Source organism: Nomascus leucogenys, chromosome 6, assembly GCF_006542625.1.
Source record: "Nomascus leucogenys isolate Asia chromosome 6, Asia_NLE_v1, whole genome shotgun sequence".
In the NCBI taxonomy this organism is placed as follows: domain Eukaryota; kingdom Metazoa; phylum Chordata; class Mammalia; order Primates; family Hylobatidae; genus Nomascus; species Nomascus leucogenys.
In genome coordinates this window covers 109,342,135-109,364,276 of record NC_044386.1, presented here as the reverse complement: position 1 = coordinate 109,364,276, position 22,142 = coordinate 109,342,135, and the positions used below count along the sequence as shown (strand labels likewise).

The following is a 22,142-nucleotide window of genomic DNA, read 5'->3' as shown; positions in this document are numbered from 1 at the left end:
CTCGTGATCCGCCCGCCTCGGCCTCCCAAAGTGCTGGGATTACAAGTGTGAGCCACCGCGCCCGGCCACAAGTAAATACTTTTTGTTCTCAGAAAGAGACCAGAAAACAAGGGCCAGCCCTCAGGAGTTAAGTGATCTGATGTCAGGAAGGGGATTCCAAGTTAGGGGCACTGGTGACTACTCAGAACCAGGAATGCTGTTGAGTTCCAGTGGCCACAGAAGTTCCAGTGTCTGTCATGACTATCCTGTCTCAGCCCCACACAAGATGGCCGGGTACCCAAGAATAATGGACCCCAGAAGGAAGTCACGTGAAACAGGGCCCAAACTTTCCTAGTAAATTTTGAGAAAAGAGTTTGAAACAAAAACTAAAATAAGTTTATCTTATATTTAATAAAACTGATGATATAAATGCAGTTGTGGACTCCTAGAATGAATTAAGTATGGGTAGGGGTCTAACTTATTTGACAGCACAGTAAGGGGAGGATACAATGCTCTTCAGGCAACCTGCCCAGTACCACTAGGACACCAGTCATTTCTGCTAAACCAGGCCAGGCTGTGTCAGTGTCCCCAGGTATCTCTCTTAATCCTGATATTCACATCACTCTCTTTTGAAGAGCATATTTTGTCAACATCCTTGTTGATTTTCTTTTCTTCAAATGTTACCTGACTTAATCATTAATATAAACTGCTTCAGAAACATAAGTTCCATGAGGGCAGGGCCTTGGTTTTCTTCTCTACTGGTGGGTGCTTAAAACAATGTCTGGTAAATGCTGATGCTACAGGTGGCTCTCAGCAAACTAGGGAACAAGGATAATGGGCTTTGAGAGCCTTTATAAACCAATATAATGGGAGATCAAGAATAAAAATTGCCCAGAAAGGCTGGGTGTGGTAGCTCATGCCTGTAACTTTGGGAAGCTGAAGTGGGCGGATCGTCTGAGGTCAGGAGTTTGAGACCAGCCTGGCCAACGCGGCAAAACTCCATCTCTACTAAAAATACAAAAAAAAAATTAGCCGGGTGTGGTGGTGGGTGCTTGTAGTCCCAGCTACTCGGGAGGCTGAGGCAGGAGAATCGCTTGAACCCAGGAGGTGGAGGTTTGCAGTGAGCCGAGGTCACACCACTGCATTCCAGCCTGGTGACAGAGCGAGACTCCGTCTCCAAAAAAAAAAAAAAATTGCCCTGAAAGGTACTGTCAGATGCTAGGAAAAGTTTGAAGGACTGAGTGAAGTGGCATCACACACAGCTCAAGACTACTTCTCAAAAGAGGTTGGTTATAAGAACATGGTTGGGGCAGACTCCAGTACCTTAATGGGGACTGTTTTCTTAGAGTTCATTGTTTTTATTCCCTTTTCATATCCAAGATTTGTTGGGAATTCTTCGAAGCATTGAAGGAATGCAATCAACCTTCAAGCCATTTATTAATTTCTGTTCTAGTGGATTAGATGTTTATTGATGTTGTAACTTTTTGGGATTTTGTTCATGGCCTAAAAGGGCTTGCCCAGAAAAGGAGCATGCAGGATGATGACAGAGAGCTGTGCCTCTTGCAAGATGCTCCTCATTCGTCATGTCCCCCAAGCGTCTCACCTCTGTGACATATGACCTAATTTAGTTTTACTTTTTAGATTATAAAAATTAAATTCCAGATGATAAAGATTTAGAGAAAAGAAAACAGTCCCTGGTACTGAGTAAATAAATGAACTGTGTCCGACCCTCATTTGTCAATGGCTTTGAGTGTCATTTCCATAGATCTCCAACTATGTTTTAATTGGCTTTATGAAACTCAGTATCTTGTGTAAGGTTTGCGTTTTCATTTCACAACCAATTTGCATTTTCCTGGCATTGTTTATTTATATCTGTCAATGAAGGCTTTCTAAATGGGTAGAGACTACTGGAATAACTAATTAAGTGATCAATTCTTTCATTTATTTTATTTATTTATTTTTATTTATTTTTTTTGAGACAGAGTCTCACTCGGTCGCCAGACTGGAGTGCAGTGGCACAATCTCACCTCACTGTAACCTCTGCCTCCCGTGTTCAAGCAATTCTCCTGCCTCAGCCTCCCGAGTATCTGGGACCACAGGCACATGCCACCATGCCCAGCTAATTTTTGTATTTTTAGTAGAGACGGGGTTTCACCATGTTGGTCAGGCTGGTCTCGAACTCCTGACCTCAAGCGACCCACCTGCCTCAGCCTCCCAAAGTGCTGGGATTACAGGCATGAGCCACTGTGCCAGGCCAATTCATTCATATTTTCATGTGATTACAATTTTTGCTTCCTTGCTCAACCTTGTGACTGTGGGGACCTAGATAAAAAGGAACCTTTGTAATGCAACCACACATTTCCTTTCTCCTGGCCTTGAACATGGCTAGCCTTAATTTTCTAGACGCCCTCTGAAAAGTAAGCCAGTCAGCAGTTGTCAGCATTTGGGGGAGTCCTGAAAACATGAATATTTATTAGTAAAGCTATTGGAAGGTTATGTCCACTACTCAGCATCCCACTCCGATACAGGTAGGTAAAATCAGTTCATACCTTCCCCATGTCCATTATTCTCACCATCACAGAAACCTAGTGGGAAAGGAAAAAGAAAAAAAAGAAAACACTTTAATGTGATACTTTCATTTTCATGAATTTATGAATTAGTAACTCTTTATGATTTGAAATAGAATTTTGAAAATTCTAAGGCACTTTTGATACACTGATTTTCATTTAAGGTACTTTATCATTTATACTAAAAATAGGTATAGCTAATTTGAAACTAAATTTGGTTCCTTTTTTCTTTTCCTTTAAAACTGTCTGTCTGAAATTTTCTTACTGTCACTGTCCTGAGAGGAGAACAATTTTTACAAAGCCTGAGAATCTCTATTCAAACCACAAAGTAAAGAAGTATAGATAGAAATTCTCTTCCAAATGCTTCATCATGGGGGTAAGAGCAGGTAACTCAAAAAGCCTACATCGCTGTTTGATACTTACCATGGGTGTCTACAGGAGCAAATCCGAAGTTCCATGCTGTATGATATTATATGTATTTCTTACGCAATGAAGTTATTTTAAGAAGAAAATTTATCTGGAGTCTAAGTTAATTTAAAGGGTACATGAGATAGCTATTCACAAAGTTTTAAAACTTTGACTTGGAATAAATTCTGGCTGAATGAAGTATTTTTAATCCATAAATTATACTGCAGATGACAAAGTATAGTATTTCCTATTGCTCTAAGCTAAAACTAAAGAACCGTGCCAAGAACGTAATATCTTAGCATTCCCCTAAGAGCAATCAAATATACCAAATAAGTTTTCAGTACAGAATCAGGATACATTATTAAGTTCTAGGCCTTTAAGTATAGCTTACTTACATTTTAGATGAATTTTTGGCTAAGGTTAACCTATAGGTTAACCTGATTAGTCTATACAATTTAAATGAAATGTCTAATAACCATTCACTCAACCCATATTTAATAAGTTTCTGCATTAAGTGCTAGGTGGGGCGGGGTGATACAGTGTAGGTGAGAAGACAGATCAGGGTAACATGGTAGCACATTCTGTAACACAGGTAGAAGATATGACATTTTAACAGAGCCCGGGGTGGGACCAACAGGAAGAGTCCCCACGAGTACAAAGAGGTCAATAAATGAAGCAGACACACAAAGACAGAGTTTCTTTCAGGCCCACAGAACCAGTATCTAAGTAAGTGACTGAAAGCTTTATTTTAGAGCACATAAAGAGCCCTTGGGTGAGCTTGCTAAAATGCAGATTCTTGGGCCCAACCCTCAAAGATTTTGATTCAGAAGGTGTGAGAATCGGCCAAGGAATCTACATTTTTTTTTTTTTTTTTTTCTGAGACAGAGTCTCACTTTGTTGCCCAGGCTGGAGTGCAGTGGCGTGATCTTGGCTCACTACAACCTCCACCTCCTGGGTTCAAGCGATTCCCCCGCCTCAGCCTCCCCAGTAGCTGGGATTACAGGCACGTGCCACCAGGCCCGGCTAATTTTTGTATTTTTTGGTAGAAATGGGGTTTCACCATGATGGCCAGGCTGGTCTCAACCTCCTGACTTCAGGTAATCTGCCTGCCTCAGCCTCCCAAAGTGCTGGGATTACAGGTGTGAGCCACCACGCCCGGCCTACATTTTTAATCATCATCGTCTCAGGAGACTCTACTGCAGAAGGTCCTTGGCCCATTCTTACTTAATCAGCCATTTAACCCATCTAAAGACAGGCAGTGTGAACAGGTGAACACTGAGGTGCGGAGAGAGAAAAGCTGTGGCTCTACTAGCAGCACCGTCAAAAGGACAGGAGTTGTGGATTCCTGTTCTGGCTTTCCTGAGACCCTCATATTAAGAAAGGGCAGGGAACTTCATTCTGATTACTAAAAAGTGACTATCCTGTTAAAAATTAAACACTAGGTTTTATATAGCAATCTGGTATGGCGTGTTGAAGCATCTCTTCATCATCAAGACACCAGTCACTCGAGGTTTAATTACTAAGGCTGACCTGTCCCTGAAACATGAGGACTCAACTGAGGTCTACCATGTGAAACTGCCTGAGTGGCTGGCAGACACCCCATGTGACAGCCCCATTAGTGCATGCTGTCCTCAGACTGGAACAGAAGGAAGGCTTCATGGAGGAGGTCACACCTGAGGTGCCATTCATTGAAGGATAATGGTGAAGAAGAGGATAACCAACAGCCAACCTGACTGCTCACTTGCACGTGCCAGGCACTTTACACAGGTGATCTCATGTGATCCCCACAGCAACTCTGTGAGGTAGGCGCTATTATCATCCCCAAGATCACACTGCTAGTAAGTTCTGGAACTAGAACTCTGGCCCGTGTGTCTTTAGAATGTTCATGTCCCTAACCGATTTGCTGTAGTTGTCTAGAAGATCTAGACAACTGGAAGCGAAGCTGAAGGGGATGCCCAGTGTGAGGAGGAGGAGGCGGCAGTCGCAGCGGCAGCAGAGGCGGTGGCAGAGGAGGAGGAGGAGGAGGCGGAAGAAGAGTGGGGGGTGGCCGGGGAAGGATAAGAAGGAGAAGGAAGATGGAAGAGTGTGGCTGCAGCACATGGTGGGAGGACTGGGAGATGGGCTGGACCGAAGGAGGTCATTTGGCAGGATGTAGGGGATGGAAGATTTCAGTTGGAGAAGTGACATGATCAGAGCTAAGCTTCAGAGACTGCTCTTGCAACAGAGTAGGAGGTGGATTGAAAGGAGAAAGCCTTAAGGCAGGGAGGCCAAGTAGAAAACCAATGCAATAGTCCAAGGCAAACAGGAAGCAAGTAGGATACTGGCAGTGAGGACAGAAAACCAGAGGCAGATTTGAGACATGCTGCTAGGATAAAATGAACAGGACTTGGCTACTGAATGGGCGTGGGGGCATGGGAATGGGAGTAATCAGATGCAACTCTCAGGGTTTGGGCTGCGGTGACCAGAAGGATGGTGGTGGCAATGACTGATACACTGGCACCAAGCTAACATATCATCAAAATATCCAAGCCTGGATTTTTACTACTAAATTAAAAACCCACAAGACAGCACTACAAATAAAGGGTTAAAAAGAAAAAGGAATGAATTGTGACTGGCTATCTGGAAACAGGACACTAATTTTATCAGTCCCACAGGGATGGGACAGCGATGACCAAGGCTGCATCTGTGTTCCAGGAAACCTCACAGCCTCAGAGCCACCGAGGGCTGGTCTCTTCTAACTAAGGGAACCGAGACCATGTTCCTTCTGTGTGCTCCCATGCCTGGCAAATCTAAAATAACTCCCTACACAGCCTTGATTTGCTAAGTAGAAGAGAAGGCAAGGGGAAGACCCCTTAACCCATGTCCTAAAGGAGGCCTCTGGTGTTTCAGCCTCCCATTCTGGGCCCTCCTGTCCCCGGGTGACACTCTTTTTGCCCCTCTTCAGATCTGGGATGCTTGTACCTGCCACTGTACCCCCACCCAATCCATGCAATTAACAGGCTTATATCTTTCAAGGTTCTTTGCATTGTAAACCTTCTCCTTAACTCTGCAGGTCAAAGCTTATTGGCAGGTGAAAGGTCACCGGGTCCAAGGCATGCCAAGCCCCCTCCACCCTAAGGAGCTGAGTATTGTGGTCCCCAAAGATGGCAATATTCTGCATCTACAGCCCTGGATGCAGAGAAGACAACTATTACGCACTCTTCTCCCCTTAGCTCTAGACTGTTCCCTGAAAGGAAGAGGACCACCCCAGTCCCTCCTCCACATGCCCGATGATAGGAGGGGTGTTAGGAGACAGTCCTAGGCTATGGGACAGGGCACGTGTCCCAGAGAGTCCTGTGCTTCCCTATCTGCATGTATGTGGGAAATGGTCATTAAGCTGCACATGCTGCCAGGGAAATGGCCAACATTCCCTCTTTATAGATTCTGAGTAATTAAACAAAAAGAGAAATTATAAAAATCTTGTTTGGTTCCATAAAAATTTATTTCTGTTATTTACACCAACTGCTTATCATTTATGCCTAATTGTCATGGAACTCAATAGCCAGTATGAAAATTACTCAACATGTATCAGGCTTTGTTTGCTTGTGACACAAATCTCCACTCATGAATGTATCATAGTTTATTGCTCATGTAGTTAAGCCATGAGCAGATGCTCTCATCATCGGCTCACAGCAAAAGCAACAACAATAACAAAAAAGTGTGGATGCATCATTCTGCTCAGGAGAGATTCCCAGGGAAAGAACAGTTATTACTGCTTCGAACATAGAACCCAGTTCTGGGCTTCAATTATATTTTCCCATCACTTTTTAAATCTTTATTTGGTTGGTCCTATAAGAAATACCTTTTTGCAAAGCTAGTTGATATTTTTAAAATCCAAAAGGAAAGAAAATGAAAAACTTTAATGAAACACAGGAGGAAAATACATGAAACTATTTAAAATAGCTCCCACCAACAAATATAATTCTCCAGAAATAATTTCCATCCTTGGAGACTTGAATAATATTTTAAACACTGGCTTTCCCATGTAAACACATCCATATTAGGATGTGTTTCTGAGTTCTGCTATACTTGCAAGGCAACTGCAGAAGCAGGCACACAGTTCAGACATCTGAGTTGGAGGCCAGCCCACCCTCCATGGTTGTCAGATATTGTAGCCCAACAATTTCTAACTGCTGATTTGAAAGGAGAGACCACCACGATTCTCAAGTCAACGCAGGAACCCTGATCCAGGATTTCTTTCTTTCTTCCTGTTTTTCTCATTGCTCTGTCTACCTGGACCAACGTTTACATTCCTTTGCTTTTCTTATTCCATCCTCACTTACCCCTTCTGACATTTCTCACCTCTTCTCTCAGAGGCTACATCGTTAAGAATGAATACTTCAACTCAGGTAATTGCTTTCTTTAGTTACTTTCTTTTTCTTAGCATGCAAGCCTCAAAAAAATCCTCACTTGAATTACCTGTGATTGCCTTGTTTCTCTAGGCCTTTGGTCCTTTCTAGAGAAGCATAAACTTTGCAGAGGGCCATGTAAATAAAGGAATGGCAGAGGCGGAAATGCAGGAGCTCCAAGGTAAAAATCTGTCTGTCTAGCTGGCTCCCAGTCCATGGAGATTAGGATCCTGCTGTGCTCACAGGTACCCCCACTGATTACAGCCTCAGCTTTTTTAGGCTTTGTTTACATATTCCCATCTCTACCTATCCTGAAACTAAACTAATCCCTCTTCCCACACACCCCACTCCTCTAAGCAGTAAGCAGTGCACCCATATCCAATTCCAACATCAATTTCAACATCACTGCCAACTTTCATATTCCCATGTACAGAAGCATGGGTAGATGTCCCTAACCAATTCTGAAAGCTCTCATAGTTTACAAGCAAACAATCATTTAAGCAAATGTAGTCTTCTCTGAATTGCACCAACAGAACAAATATAGCAACAATTATTATTCAATCCTATCCCTGCTATATACAAAGAAATAAGATCATAAGTGTTCTCCTGGAAGGAACAGAGGCCATTTAGGCTTTAAGTTGTCCAAAAAGCAAAGAAAACCAGAAAAGCTGGTTTCTTGGCTAAAGATTTATTTATTCCTGTTTCAAGAACAAATACACAGCCCTGAAAGTTTCTGGGCAAAAGTCAATCTGCATATGGAATGGATAATTCAAGACCATTGTTCTTTCTAGATTGTAAACCCCAGAAAGGTAGGCTTGAAATGTGTCTGAATGACCAGCCTCACTTCATGTACAGGTCAGGTGCCAGCACCGAGAGGGTGTTTTGGCAAATGCTGTGCACATGTGAGCCAGTGTGTGATTCTTCACACTTCTCCATTAGTACGGGCTCCTCTGTCCTGGGCACTGTGCTAGGGGCTGGAGAGAATAAGACCATTAAGATGCTGCCTTCAGGAAATCTACACTGAGCAGAGAAAGAGATGCATGTTGACATAAAAAAGCAGCCAAGCATTGCAGGTGCTAAGAGAGCAGTCTGGGATGTTAGAAGGACACGGTAACTCTGAGCTGAGAGGGAGGAAGGCCAAGGATGGCTCCACAGACATGAGGACACACACGAGCTGAGGCTTACGGATGCAGAGGGTGCTGGCCAGGAAGGCCAGGAGTGAGTGAGAGAGGAAGAGACAGAACAGGAAGAAACACTAGTAGAACCCAAAGTGGTTTGCATGGCTACCTTGGGTGTGAGGCGGGGGAGCAGAGAGAAAAGAGAGAGAGGCAGACAGGAGCCAGGCCTTGGGGCTCATGTCATTCCAAAGAAGATCTGGGCTCTTTCTCCTGAAGGTGAGGGGTGGCACTGAGGATTTTTCAGAGGGAGAGCAAGATGACCAGGTTTGGGTTCGCTCTGGAAGCAGAGCTGTGAGATGGCATGAGTGGGCCTCTTCCCCACTCCGGGTTACTCCTGGCCTCTCTCCATCCCCTTACTCACACTGGCCAGGGGGCAACTGAGCAGGTGATGCACAGTTCCAGCCCGACCTCCTCTTCCCCTTCTCAAGAGCATGCTTTGCCTCAGGCAGCAGGCCTCTGCTCCACCCTTCCCTCCCCCAGGCTTGTCTGACCCCTCCTCCCAGGGGACCACACTGGCCAGTGCTGCCAGCCACTCAGAGGAAGTCAGCCTCATGCTGGGGTTCAGTCTCAACAGGCCCACCGACCTACAGAGACAGTCACTTCCTCCAACCTGGTCTTATTAGTAATAAAGGTGATATCTAGCTCTGTCTGTCACTTCTAGTTTTATTTCTCAGTTTGTTCAGATCCTGGGTGGGGAAAGAGGTCTCTTGGGGAACCTAACAAAACTGGATTGAAGGGATGTGAGACTGGAAATCAGGAGACCAGTTAGGAAATTATTAGAAAATGACGGGTGCCCAGAAGAGGGCCAAGAGACACCAACAGGGAGAGCGTGCTATGGGGGAAGCAGGGCAGAGGCAGGGGACCCCGGGAGCTCCATCCATCCTGACTGCATCACGGACACACACACTTCCCTGCCACGAGCTGCCTCTCTAAGACCACTGAACCGGGAAGCGCAAACACCACTTCAGCTTCTCTCTCCCTTGGGCCCTAGGACAGAATGAGCAAGCACAGCTGCTGTCAGCAGTGGCCTGTGTGTCTTACCCATGTATGGGGCAGGCCAGGCCGACTGGCCCCCTCCTCCATAGGGGTCCTGGGGCTTGGTGCTCAGAGCACTCGTGTGAAGAGCAGAATCAGAATTGGTCCTAAGGAGGGGGGAGGAGAGAGTCTGGCTGAAAATCCGTTTTCCTTAGTGAAAATGCAATAGTCTTTGTTGAATATTACCAACAGGAAAAAAGGCAAGAATAACTGATTTATAATCAACCATCAAATAAGGGGTTAGGACCTACCTGAAGTTCTTTATATCAATTAACAGCCTCTGAGGATCGCCCACACTCCAGAATATTTTAACTTAGACTCATATAGCCTTATATGCTGAAGCTGATGGCATGGCGATCAAGTTCAACAAGGTGGGCCTCAGATTCATGGCTTCCATCTAAGAGCTTCCTATTCTTCCCAGCTCGGAAGCTGGCTGTGGCCAGTTTAGCCTGTGGCTGCACTAGGTTTTCTCTACCTGAGAGTAGCTGTTTCTAAGTAAAGGATCACTTAGAGCAGTGGTTTGCAAAACCCTTCCAGGGAGAAGGTAAGGTCAAGACTATTCTCAAAATGATAGTAAAGTGTCCTGTTTTTTCACTCTTGCTCTCTCCCAAGCACGGTGGGCTTCCCCAGCGGCCACGTGAGGTGTGATGTCCCCACCGCTGAGCGCAGGCGCAGACAACCCAGCTGCCTTGGAGGGATTTTTAAAAGGTAAACATTGCCACTATTTTCAATACTTTTTTTGTGTTTCTTTTCAAAAAGATATAATTTATGTTAACATGTAATGGGCTTATTATTTTTTTAATTCACTAGTATCTTTAAAAAACCTATTTAATTTCTAATATCAATAGTTATTCTCACATAAACAAATACTCTTTGAGGGCCTCAATGTTTTTTTATTTTATTATTATTTTTTTGAGACAGAGTCTCGCTCTGTTGCCCAGGCTGGAGTGCAGTGGTGCAATCTTGGCTCATTGCAACCTCCGCCTCCCGTGTTCAAGAAATTCTTCTCCCTCAGCCTCCTGCATAGCTGGGATTATAGACGTGCATCACCATGCCCAGCTAACTTTTGTATTTTTAGTAGAGACGGGGTTTCACCATGTTGGCCAGGCTGGTCTTGAACTCCTGACCTCAGGTGATTCGCCCGCCTTGGCCTCCCAAAGTGCTGGGATTACAGGCATGAGCCACTGCGCCAGGCCTCCATGTTTTTTAAGACTGTAAAGTGGTCCTAAGAAAAAATGTGGGAGCCACTAATGTATAGCAAATTTCTGAAATTCTCCCAGATAGCTTCAATGTCTACACAGCTGTGGTTGCAAGAGATGATTATTTATCTCATCATAAGGTGAAACTGTCAGCCATAAAAAGGACTGGTAAGCAACTTCATTAGCCTACAGTGCTTCTTTGTGGTTCACTCCAGTGACAGCCTCAGGTGGCTATGAAGCCATGTGGCTTCAGAGAAGGGAAGAGGCAGACAAGGGCAGAACCCATAGTGCAACAGAAGGAGCATGGCCACTGAGATCAGAGACCTGGGTTCAGATTCCACTGAGATCAGAGACCTGGGTTCAGATTCCAGCCTCTTTACAGATTCAAAGAGACTCGAGAGAATATCAAATGAATGCAGAGCCAACTGGGAAAATCTAAATACGGACCAGGCATTAAATTATATTAAGGAGTTATTTTTACTTGTGTTAAGTGTAAGAGCGGCATTGTGGTAATGTTCTTTAAAAAAGGTTCTCGTCGGCCTTACGCTGCTGGAGACATTTCCAAGTACAGTACTATACTAGCCAATCATGGGATTGGGGTGGGAGGTAGGTTTGGAGAGACGGGCAGAATGCTGATAATGAGTGAAGCTGAGGATGGGCACCACAGGCCTTTTATAACACTTCTGTTTGAGTATATTTGAAATTTTGCACCATTCATCAGGTTTCTTTTTTATTTTGAGACAGCATCTCTCTGTTGCCCAGGCTGGAGTGCAATGGCGCAAACATGGCTCACTGCAGCCTCAACCTCCTTGGGCTTCGGTGATCCTCCCCACCTCAGCCTCCTGAGTAGCTGGAACCACAGCCACGTGCCACCATGCCTTTTTTTTTTTTTTTTTTTTTTTTTTCATAGAGACAGTCTCACCATCTTGCCCAGGCTGGCCTCAAAAAGCTGGGCTCACGCGATCCTCTGGCCTCAGTCTCCCAAAGTGTTGGGACTACAGGTGTGACCCACTGTGCTCGGCTGCCTTTTTTTTTTTTTTTTTTTTAATCCTAGTCCTTCACCTATTAGCTACGGCCCTTAAACAAGTCACTTAACCTTTTAGAATAGAAAATAATACTCATTCTTGTAGGGTGTTGTCAGGATTGAAAAAAAAATGACTGAGGTAGAACTCTTCCTCCTGGAGTCTCGCCCAAAGTGATCATGATAATAGCTGACGTTTCTTCAGCACGTATGCTTCCCAGGTATGATCTTATTCAACCCTCACAACCAACCCATGATCTAGGTAGCATTATCTCCATTTTTCAAATGAGTAAACTGCGGCAATCAGAAGTTTAAAAATCTGCTCAAGGTCATACAGCAAGACGCAAACCCTGGTAGTCTCATCCCAGACCTCATGTGCTCTATACTTTCCCCTGTAGACACTCAAAAAATGGTGGGTTTTGTTTTGAACACGTCATATCAACACAGCTTACATAAACACACTCTGGCAACTGGATGCTATATAAAAAATATCAGGACGGTTAAATTGCTTTAAAATCTACTCCTACCAGGAAACAACCCATGTACCTGTTAAGTGCAGATGTCAGCCTGAACCCAGGATGCTTTTCATCTTTCCAAGGAGGCTGCTGCCTTTAAAAACCAGAACAACATAAAAGGAAAAGAAGTCAATCCACAGACAGCAAAGGAGGGCCTCAGCACCTGCATTTGAGAAGTGGCTCTTCTACTCACCTCGCTCTGCAAGAGTCACTTAAAAATACCCCACACCTGGCTCATTTTGCTCATCATTGTTAAAATGAGGTAAGACTCCATGATCCTTCCAGTCCTGTGATCTCTGATTTCCAGTATAAAAACTACTACAAACCCATAAGGAACAGGATTAGCTAGCTGGGCAGATGAGGAGTTCAGTGTGCATGTAGGGGGCGCCGTGGCAATCTGGGATGCAAAAATTTTGCATTCCCCTACCAATGGCCATGAAGAGGAATAGAATTGTTACAGTTGCCCAGGGTATGGAAATATTAAGTCTAACCAATCCTGGTGCTCTGAAAAGCAGAAGACATTTCTTGGATACATAAAAGAAAAATATCAGTTTGGAGATGACTTTTACTAATGTAATAAAATGTTGTATTTATTCTGCAACCCTGGATCCCAAGATTCTTGAGGGCAGCTGAAACCTACCTGAGGTGGGGACCCACTGTTACCCATCTTTATTTCCTTTCCCAGATCCAGACTACATTATACACAGGAAGTGCTCAGTCAGTATTTGCCCAGGGAATGGATGGAGAGTAGACTTCAATCCGGAGAGCTAAATATTTTTGATACACACATTTTAAATGCCTCCTAAATCTGACTTGGTGATCTGAAAATGATACTAGGCACACAACAGATGCAGCAGGGGCTTTTTTTCAGTTAATTCTATTTTCTGTTACCCTCTGTATTGGGTACAAAAATACTCAAAGAGACCTTAAATCAAATACACTGTGCAAATTACCATTTTAAGAGTCTTTTGTCCTTTTCAGCAGCTAAGACACTCTGAGAAAAGATGCTTATTTTTCTTTTTTTTTTGAGACACAGTCTCGCTCTGTCACCCAGGCTGGAGTGCAGTGGAGTGATCTCGGCTCACTGCAAGCTCCGCCTCCCGGCTTCACACCATTCTCCTGCCTCAGCCTCTCAAGTAGCTGGGACTACAGGCGCCCGCCACCACGCCCGGCTAATTTTTTGTATTTTTAGTAGAGACGGGGTTTCACCGTGTTAGCGAGGATGGTCTTGATCTCCTGACCTTGTGATCTGCCCACCTTGGCCTCCCAAAGTGCTGGGATTACAGGCGTGAGCCACCGCGCCCAGCCAAGATGCTTATTCTTCTAAGTCTCAAATGTAAGAATGCCATATCTGAGTATTCTGCTGGTAAATATATTCCAAATGTGTTTCTATTTGGTTTTAAATATGAAGATCTAGAGTTCTTTAAATAACTTTTCATTTTAGACTTTTATGTAAGCCTATCATTGGAAATGCTTAGGTGTTTGTTTTTTTGTTTTTTGAGAAGGAGTCTCACTCTTTTACCAGGCTGGAGTGTTGTGGCATGATCTCAGCTCACTGCAACCTCCGACTCTCTGGTTAAAGCAATTCTCCTGCTTCAGCCTCCCAAGTAGCTGGGATTACAGGCATGTGCTGTCATGCCCAGCTAATTTTTGTATTTTTAGTAGAGACGGGGTTTCATCATGTTGGCCATGATGCTCTCAATCTCCTGACCTCACAATCTGCCCGCCTCGGCCTCTGAAAGTACTGGGATTACAGGCATGAGCCACCATGCCCGGCCAATAAGGTGTTTTGTTTTGTTTTGTTTTGTTTTTTTAAGAGATGGCATCTTGCTATGCTGCTCAGGCTGGAGTGCAGTAGCTATTCACAGGCCCCATCATCGCACACTACAGCCTCAAAACTCCTGGTCTCAAGTGATCCTCCCACTGAAATTAAATGTTATAAGAGAAAACAGGATTCTATGCTTTATATTAGAAATTTCTAAACAACATTCAAAGCGGATAAAGTGAAATTATCTAAAAATAACACATGCCCATCATATCTTTTAAAGTATGCCTTGCTTACCTTGGCCAACTCTCATCCAGAGGCTGTGAGGAATAATTGGCTCCAAAAGCACTACCATCAAAGTAGAATTTTTAATAAAGGAAAAATAAAAATTAATGGAAACTTGAAGCAGAATTAACAAGGTGGACTCACGGAGAGTTAAACAACTGAGTTTTTGGCTCTTTATCCCTGTACCTGACAGCTCTTCCTTCATGCTTTCTCTTACCACCCTCCTCCAGGGCAGTCTATTCTGCTGTCTTTTAACCAGTGTTTTCTTTGCATGATTCTTTGTGGGGTGTTTATTATTTTTTGCCTGCCCGGCACCTTTTGTTTTCAGGAACTATCTCCATTCTCGCTCCAAATCTGGTAACACTGCCATTCCCTCTGTGCCACATGTGAGGGACCCAGGCCCAGGATTCTAGTCTAGCTACTTCACAACCTGGAAACTGTTTGGCTCAGGGATCGGCTCACGACGCAAACAGAACCAAGGAGAGTGCTTTAGAGTGGAAAATAAGAGTGCCCCAGTAGGGCTGGTGAGCTCGAGGGCCGTCTGAACCTGGGGTCTCCCCTTGGAGAAAGCCTATCTGTTATGCCTGAAGTCATCTCAGAAGTGGTACCACAGAGGTAGGTCTCAATGACATTGTATGACCCCTTGGATCTAGCCCTTGGGCTTCCAGTGACACATGCCAATACATTTTCTTTTTTTAAGGTAAGGTGGGTTCCTGGTATGTATGTATGTATGTATGTATGTATGTATGTATGTATGTATTTTTTGAGACGGAGTTTCACTCTTTTTTTTGGCCCAGGCTGGAGTGCAATGGTGCGATCTCGGCTCACTGCAACCTCCACCTCCCGGGTTCAAGCAATTCTCCTGCCTCAGCCTCCCGAGTAGCTGGGATTACAGGCATGCGCCACCACGCCTGGCTAATTTTGTATTTTTTTTAGTAGAGACAGGGTTTCTCCATGTTGGCCAGGCTGGTCTCGAACTCCTGACCTCAGGTGATCCACCAGCCTCGGCCTCCCAAAGTGCTGGGATTACAGGCGTGAGCCACTGCGCCTGGCGGTTCCTGGTATTTATAACCAAAAAAGAGGCGCATTAGATGTGTGAAGAAAGGTAAACTTTCCAGTGTTGTTGGGGGCACTGTCTTATCAATCTTGTGTTGTTCACTGAGTCTAGCATGCCTTGGAGCATATTCTGGACGCATGGAGACACAAATGGGATGCTGCACTATACACCGAGCAGAGAGGCACTGTTTTAATTCATTTAGTTAATTGTTTCCACACAGTAGCCTTCTGAAGACATTGTTAATCATATTATTCTGCTAAGAAATCTTCAATGATTTTGTTCAGCCTAAAAGGCAAAATCAAAACTTACTGGCTTAGTAATTGTGGTGCTCCACAATTTGGGGACAATGGTCTCTTCTGCTCTTGTCTTCCCTCCAGCTGTCTGAGTTCCACAAACACAGCCTGTATTTTCCTGCCCCTCTGCCTTTGCTAATGTCATTTCCCCTTTCTTTCCTCCTACGTGGAACGTTGCCTCCTTATCACTCACCCAAACCAAGCCCATTCCTTTTGTCTCCTGGATCACTGATTGGATTAAATATACATTCGTCAGTTACCAATAATACTTTTCATCCCAAACCTTCATTTCTTAAGGTGGAAATAATAAAGAAGATACAAGCTACACATTAAGACAGAAATTTGAAAACAGATATCTAAGCACCTACTGTGTGCCAGGCCTGTGCTGAGTTCACACTTTATTTAATCTCAATCCTGAGAGGCAGATATTTTCCCCATTTTACAGCTGAAGAAACTGAGGCTCAGTTCTAGAAGAGCTGAGAAATCCAAGATCAGATAGCACACCTGGTGGATCAGGGGTCAAACCCACAACTCACTGACACCAAAGCCTGAGAGCCCTCCGCTAAGCTATGCTGCCTCTCAGGAAACAGTGAACTATGCCAAATGCCCCCAGAAAACAGAAAATAGTACCTGGAGTGTTCTGGGAAGAAGGATGGAGGCTACAAGAGAAGGTACCATCTGCTTGGGCTCAGGAGGAAACAGGAGCCTTGATGGAGTGGGGCCCTATCCTGCAGGCCTGGGCTGGGCAGCTCAAATAAATACAGAATCTGGAATTAGGAAAACGGAGGCTCTCATGAGTTCTTAGTGATTTGGTGGGAAATGTCTTCTTTGCCAGGAGAAGCATTAGGATTGCAAGTTTCATCTTCTATGTATTAGTTTTCTTTGACAAGTCTCATTATTTCTTAATTTGACCTTAAATCAATAAAATAAAACAGATAATTTCCAAAGAGAGACATTTCTTCAACATTCACTATTAGGCTTAACGTACATGAAGTACAGATGAGGCAAGACCACAGTAGGAGGCAGGAAAGGAAAAGGTGATAAATAGGAAGGCCCGTGAGAGACAAAACCTGTCAGTATTTCTGTTGGCAAAGCCATTAGGGAGGAAACACTGAGCCTCAGAACCTATGGTTATCTGCCTTTCTCTTTTCTGCAGATTTGATGAATCTCTGTTCAGAAACGCTTCATTTCAGGAAGTGGAAGTTTACCATTTTTCTCAGTACACTGCCATCTTTAAACTCAATACCTCTGATTTCATAGTACTGATAATACAAATTAGAATGCAGTGGTGTATGATCAAACGTTGGTGATTTCAATGTTGAGGTGTAAGTTAGCATTTTAACCTTTCTGATATTAACAACGTGAAAATATAGTAAATTCCTGGAAATTTTTAATATAGTTAGATTGAGGCATCAAAAGCTGAAAGATGCGACCTCTGAGCTCTCTTAATTTTTACTCTCATCTAATTTAGTGGATATTTGAAAACCCAAGAGAACTACTCATGTTATACGCTTACAGTTAATGCAAGGAAAATCTAGAAAAAGTTTATTTGTTCTTTGGAAAATTTCAGAAAACTCCATTCAGGTGGCTTTAAACTACTCCACAACACGGACATGCCATAAGTAACAACCTCGAGACAAAGGAAACACTCTTATTTATAAACTTGAATTTACCATTTACTCAAGAAACATTTCTGGCATCCCTGCCAGGTGCCAGCGTGCCAGAGGAAGGGCAGCACAGGCCACAGGGCTTTTAACAACCACATCGGCACCTCCTCCATTGCTTCCTTAATTAAGCTTAGTGAAGGCTTTGCCTCAAAGATTTCCACATTAAAAAAGGAAGGCGGGGAGGAGGGATAATGAAAAAGATAAAACAAAGAAGAGGTGGCTGCAATGGATGGAAACAAAAATTAAAGTTTAAAAAAAAATCCCCACACTCACATGGATCTTTTCTTATCCATCTGTGCACTCCTTTCCGCCCCTTTGCCTTCCATCCTGATGTTCCCTGGGGTCCTGTGGCCTCGCAGCCTCAGGCCACACCTGCCTGCATTGCTCTGAGAGGTAAAGGATGCTTGCTCTCAGGATCACTGGGCACCAGGTAGTGGGAGCAGGTGGAGGGGGTGGCGGGAGCCTCCGGGCACAGGGGCTTTAGGAGGCACTTCCTAAGAGCCTCAGGGCCAGTGTCCGTCTTCTTGGTGGAGAGCCCCTGTCCTCCATGCTCGCCTTGGCCAATCCCATCCTTCCCTCGGCCCCACTGTCACCCACAGTCCAGTAACTCAGAAATCCATACCTCCAGCTCCCAACAGTTCTTTTGTGAACTCCAAGTGCATACTTTCAACTGCCTACTCAAGTTCTCTGCCAAAAGTACCCAAGACAGCTCAAATTCTACCAAAAATCCAACCAATCACTGTCCCCTTAATCAGTTCCTCTTCTTATAGTCCATCTTATTTAGTGAGGCCACTGTCCACCAAGACACTGAGGTTAGCATCTCAGAGTCATCCCAGTCTGTTCTCTCTCTGCCCAAGCCTCTGCAGTTCTGTGCAGGAAAATCTTCCTCCTCGAGTTACTGCCTCAATCCATCAACACAGGGACTGCTGTTCCTCTCAACCTGTGGAGTGTTAGAGGAACAGTTCTTACTCTTCCCCAAAGGAAGGGGAGCAGTTCTTCTGCTGATAAGAGAGGCCATCGGTTGGCCCGTTTACCAGTGGGTGGGGTTACTGAGCCACAGAAGCTGAAAACAAGACCTGCCCTGTCCCTTTCTTTGTGCTGCTTGACCTGCGGCTGGGTGAGCAGGCCCAGGGTTCCCTTCTCTTGGCTTCCCGTCCCTATGCGGTCAGTGTACCTGGGCAGGGCTCAGGAACTGCCTTGTCGGGGCAGCCTGGAAGCCAGTCATTTCTCTCCTGCTCTGGAACTCTGTGTTCTGCCAGGGACACAGTTTGTGGGGCAGGCCTGAGACCTTCCATGTAGCTGGTGGGGTAAGTGGACTCGGAGTCTGGTTAACAGAACCCACCTACCAAGACAAGTTTTAGGGTCAGATTTAATGTAGAAAACTGGCCACAATTTGGCTCCTTCCTGATTTCTCAGCCATGTGTTTATTGTCATTCTACTTCCTTTTGTCCCTTTACCTCTAACTACGTCCCACTAGAAGACATCTTAAAGTGAAACTTTAAGGGAGGATATGAGTGGCATCTTTTTGAGTCGTTGCATTTATAAGAACATCCTGTTTCCCTCAGCAAATGAGAGGCAAACAGGTTGCATGTGGTATTGTGAAGTCAGAATATTTCCCCCTTAAAATTCTAAAGACCAATGTTTCCTTGTCCTTCAAGATAAGACGGGTGGTTAGGTAAAAGTTGGATTTTGTGATCACTTAAGTTTTGGAAATTCTGGGTTAAAGATAAGAAGTTTCTTAACTGCAGGACTTTTGAGAGCCCTGATATATACGGTCAGGCTCCAAGAGGTGATACAGAGTGTGGTATTTCTCAAATGTAATAGGCCATGCATTTCAAAGAAACAGTGTCCTATAAACCAATGTCCTCACATTTTCATCTCATTATGATGAAAAGAATCAAAGCAAGGCCCAGCCCAGAGAGGAGAATCATTCCCAACTCTGGTAGGTCTTAGGCATCTCTTCATGACCCTTCACGCTGGTGAACTCTTGACTTCCTTTAGAGGAAGGCATTTTCCACATTTCTTCAGCATGTCTCCTTCTTTCTCAGTGTGTTACCCACAAGTCTGAGAAAATATTTGCTATAAACTTATGTTAATAGTTCAGAAGTTCAGCAATGGTGTTTGGGACACAGCATGTCCGCCACCCTTGAGGAGTGGGATTAAGAAGGGCTGCTACAGACTGCGCAGCTGCAGAAGGGCAGAAGAGCTTCTATTCCAAGTGCCTGAGCCCAGGCCCCCAGCCAGGAGCAAGCCCTGGCAGTGCCTCTCCTCTGCCTGTGTGGGGCTAGGCCAGGGCCCAGCTGCAGCTGTGCCTTGGTTTTGTGTGGCCGCCCATGCCAAGGGCAAAGCCCACTCCAGAAGGAATCTCCTGTGCCAGAGCTCTGTGTGCTGTGGCTGCCCACTCTGAGAGGAAGCCAGAATATTTGTTAAACAATGTTCATTTTATTCGAGATCACCCTATCATAGGAGTGAACCCTTAAAACCCTTGTCTAAACCAGTTTGTCTTAAATAACACCCAAGCCAAGAAACGGCTATGATAAGATAATTCTGATTTTTTCCTTTTGTTCTACAAAGATTCAAACCAGTGTTTTATACTTTCAAATGAAGAAACTTCATTAAAAAAGTCGTAGACAAATATGCAAGGCCACAATTTTAAGCAGATTATTTCACAACCAACAGAATGCAGGTCGTGAAAGCAAAGACGGAATCACAGCCGTCCTCCTCTAAATTCCCTGGAATAGATTAACACCAAAATAAAATCATCCCATTTCACGGACCATTGATTCCTCAAAAGAGACTGGGCTAAAGAACTTTCTTTGCATCAACCGATGTCCAGTCCCAGGACCCCAGTTTAGGGGCTTAGGAGACCACAAAGACATGGCTCATGATCAGTGAATCTGACTCATACTGTCTAACAACTTTAATTTCTCTGCATACTAACTTGGTTTTTGTTTCTCCTTCCTTTAGGAGTTAACTAGCTTTGCTTATGCTCTCAAGTGGATCCATACAGTGCCAGATTATACCCAATCATAAGAGATAGAGTCCCCTGAACACAAGAAGTCATCTCCCTTTCTGGGACTTTGCACCACATTCTCTTCCCTCTGCCTGGAACATACCTCCCAACTGCTTTACTCTCTTAAATCTCACTCATTACCATCTAAAGCCATTTTCCTTTATTATTGCCTGTTTGCTGTCATCTCCCACAGGACCGTAAACTCAAGAAAGCAGGAAGTATGTCTGCCTTATTCATCACTGGGTCCCCAATGCTTAGAACAGCGCCTGGCACAGAGACGGGGCTCTGTAAAGATCTGCTGAATGAACACTTTATCCTCTTCTTATCCTTCAAGCCTCAGATTTTCCCCCAGGATGTCTTCTTCGTTTCCCCAGACTGGTTCAAGCTGCACCTCCGACGTGCTCCCACAGCCCCTCAGCTGCCTCCCTGCAGACGCCATACCTGCCGTGGCTGCTTGTTTGCTGAGTAGCCTCTCCTACTGAACCCTGGGCAACTTGAGGTCAGGGACCATGCTGTTTACTGTTATAGTGAACTAAAATGTCTAAAACTGTGTCTGACCACTAGAACATACTTAACAATTTTTATAAGTGAATAAACATTCTCCTCTTTTTTCTTCGATTCCCTCCTCTATTTTGGTTAGTAAAGCTATATGCATGCTGATACATTTAGACTGTACTTCAAAAGTATCTGAGATAGCCACATATACATACACACATACATATATATAGCATAATGTTTAATCTAATATATAGAAATGAGAGCACTGACAAGAGAAAGAGGGAACTGAGAACTGAAAAAATATACATTGGTTTTTTGTTTTTTTTTTTTTTGAGACGGAGTCTCACTCTGTTGCCCAGGCTGGAGTGCAGTGGCGTGATCTCGGTTCACTGCAAGTTCCACCTCCTGGGTTCATGCCATTCTCCTGCCTCAGCCTGGGATTACAGATGCCCGCCACCAAGCCTGGCTAATTTTTTGTAATTTTAGTAGAGATGGGGTTTCACCATGTTAGCCAGGATGGTCTCAATCTCCTGACCTCGTGATCTGCCCACCTCGGCCTCCCAAAGTGCTGGGATTACAGGCATGAGCCACCGTACCCAGCCAAAAAAATATACATTGTTAAATCAAGCAAAGAAACACTCCAAGTCTTTTGCCTGAATATTCTTGGCAATTTGGACAATGGTTTGATGTACTACTCCATCCTGACGTGCAAATTTGCTGATGAATTGCCTCCGTTTCCTTTTGCCTTTTTCATTCAATGTCAAAGTTATCACACATTCCAGAATAGATTCTCAAGATCATTTATCATCGTTACTTTCCTTGATAACAGCCACATAATATACAAAATCAGAAGTCAGTCCTTCTGTGGACCAAATGTGGTGTGTTCCTGGGGGCGGGAGAAAGGGGAGAGAAAAACATTCCCTGGGGTCATTATCCTTGCTTCCAAATAGATTAAAAACTGCAAGAAGCTTGAAGGCAAGAAAAGTTGGGGTTTCCCTAGAGTGCCCCACAACTCCTGGCTCCCTTGTACAAGGTCCTCATCACTGCGAGTGGTCGCAGGTGGCACAGGGAGGGTAGAGCACAGGCTGGGCCATCAGCTGGGCCTGGTCTGAATCCTGGGTTACTTCACCACACACTCAGTTTCCTCATCAGAAAATGAGGGTTAAAAAAATTAACGACTCAGTGAGTTTTTGAGGACTAAATGACAAATAAATTGCCCAGCACAGCGCCTGGCATGGGTAGGTGCTCAGTAAACATGAGTGCCCTGCCCCCAC

The 22,142-nt window shown here is 44.4% G+C and overlaps 1 protein-coding gene across 4 annotated transcripts in view; it reads right to left on the bottom strand.

Moving 5' to 3' along the window:
• The window catches only part of CRTC3 (CREB regulated transcription coactivator 3), a 117,055-nt gene that overhangs the window by 28,528 nt on the left and 66,385 nt on the right, over window positions 1-22,142 (bottom strand). For all 4 annotated transcript variants that reach the window (XM_030815029.1, XM_030815026.1, XM_030815027.1 and 1 more), the window contains exons 4-7: window positions 14,353-14,414; window positions 12,322-12,384; window positions 9,562-9,662; window positions 2,529-2,564 (exon numbers count right to left, since the gene is read on the bottom strand). In XM_030815029.1, the coding sequence (XP_030670889.1) occupies window positions 2,529-2,564; window positions 9,562-9,662; window positions 12,322-12,384; window positions 14,353-14,414 (262 nt within the window). The remainder of the gene's footprint in view (window positions 1-2,528; window positions 2,565-9,561; window positions 9,663-12,321; window positions 12,385-14,352; window positions 14,415-22,142) is intronic.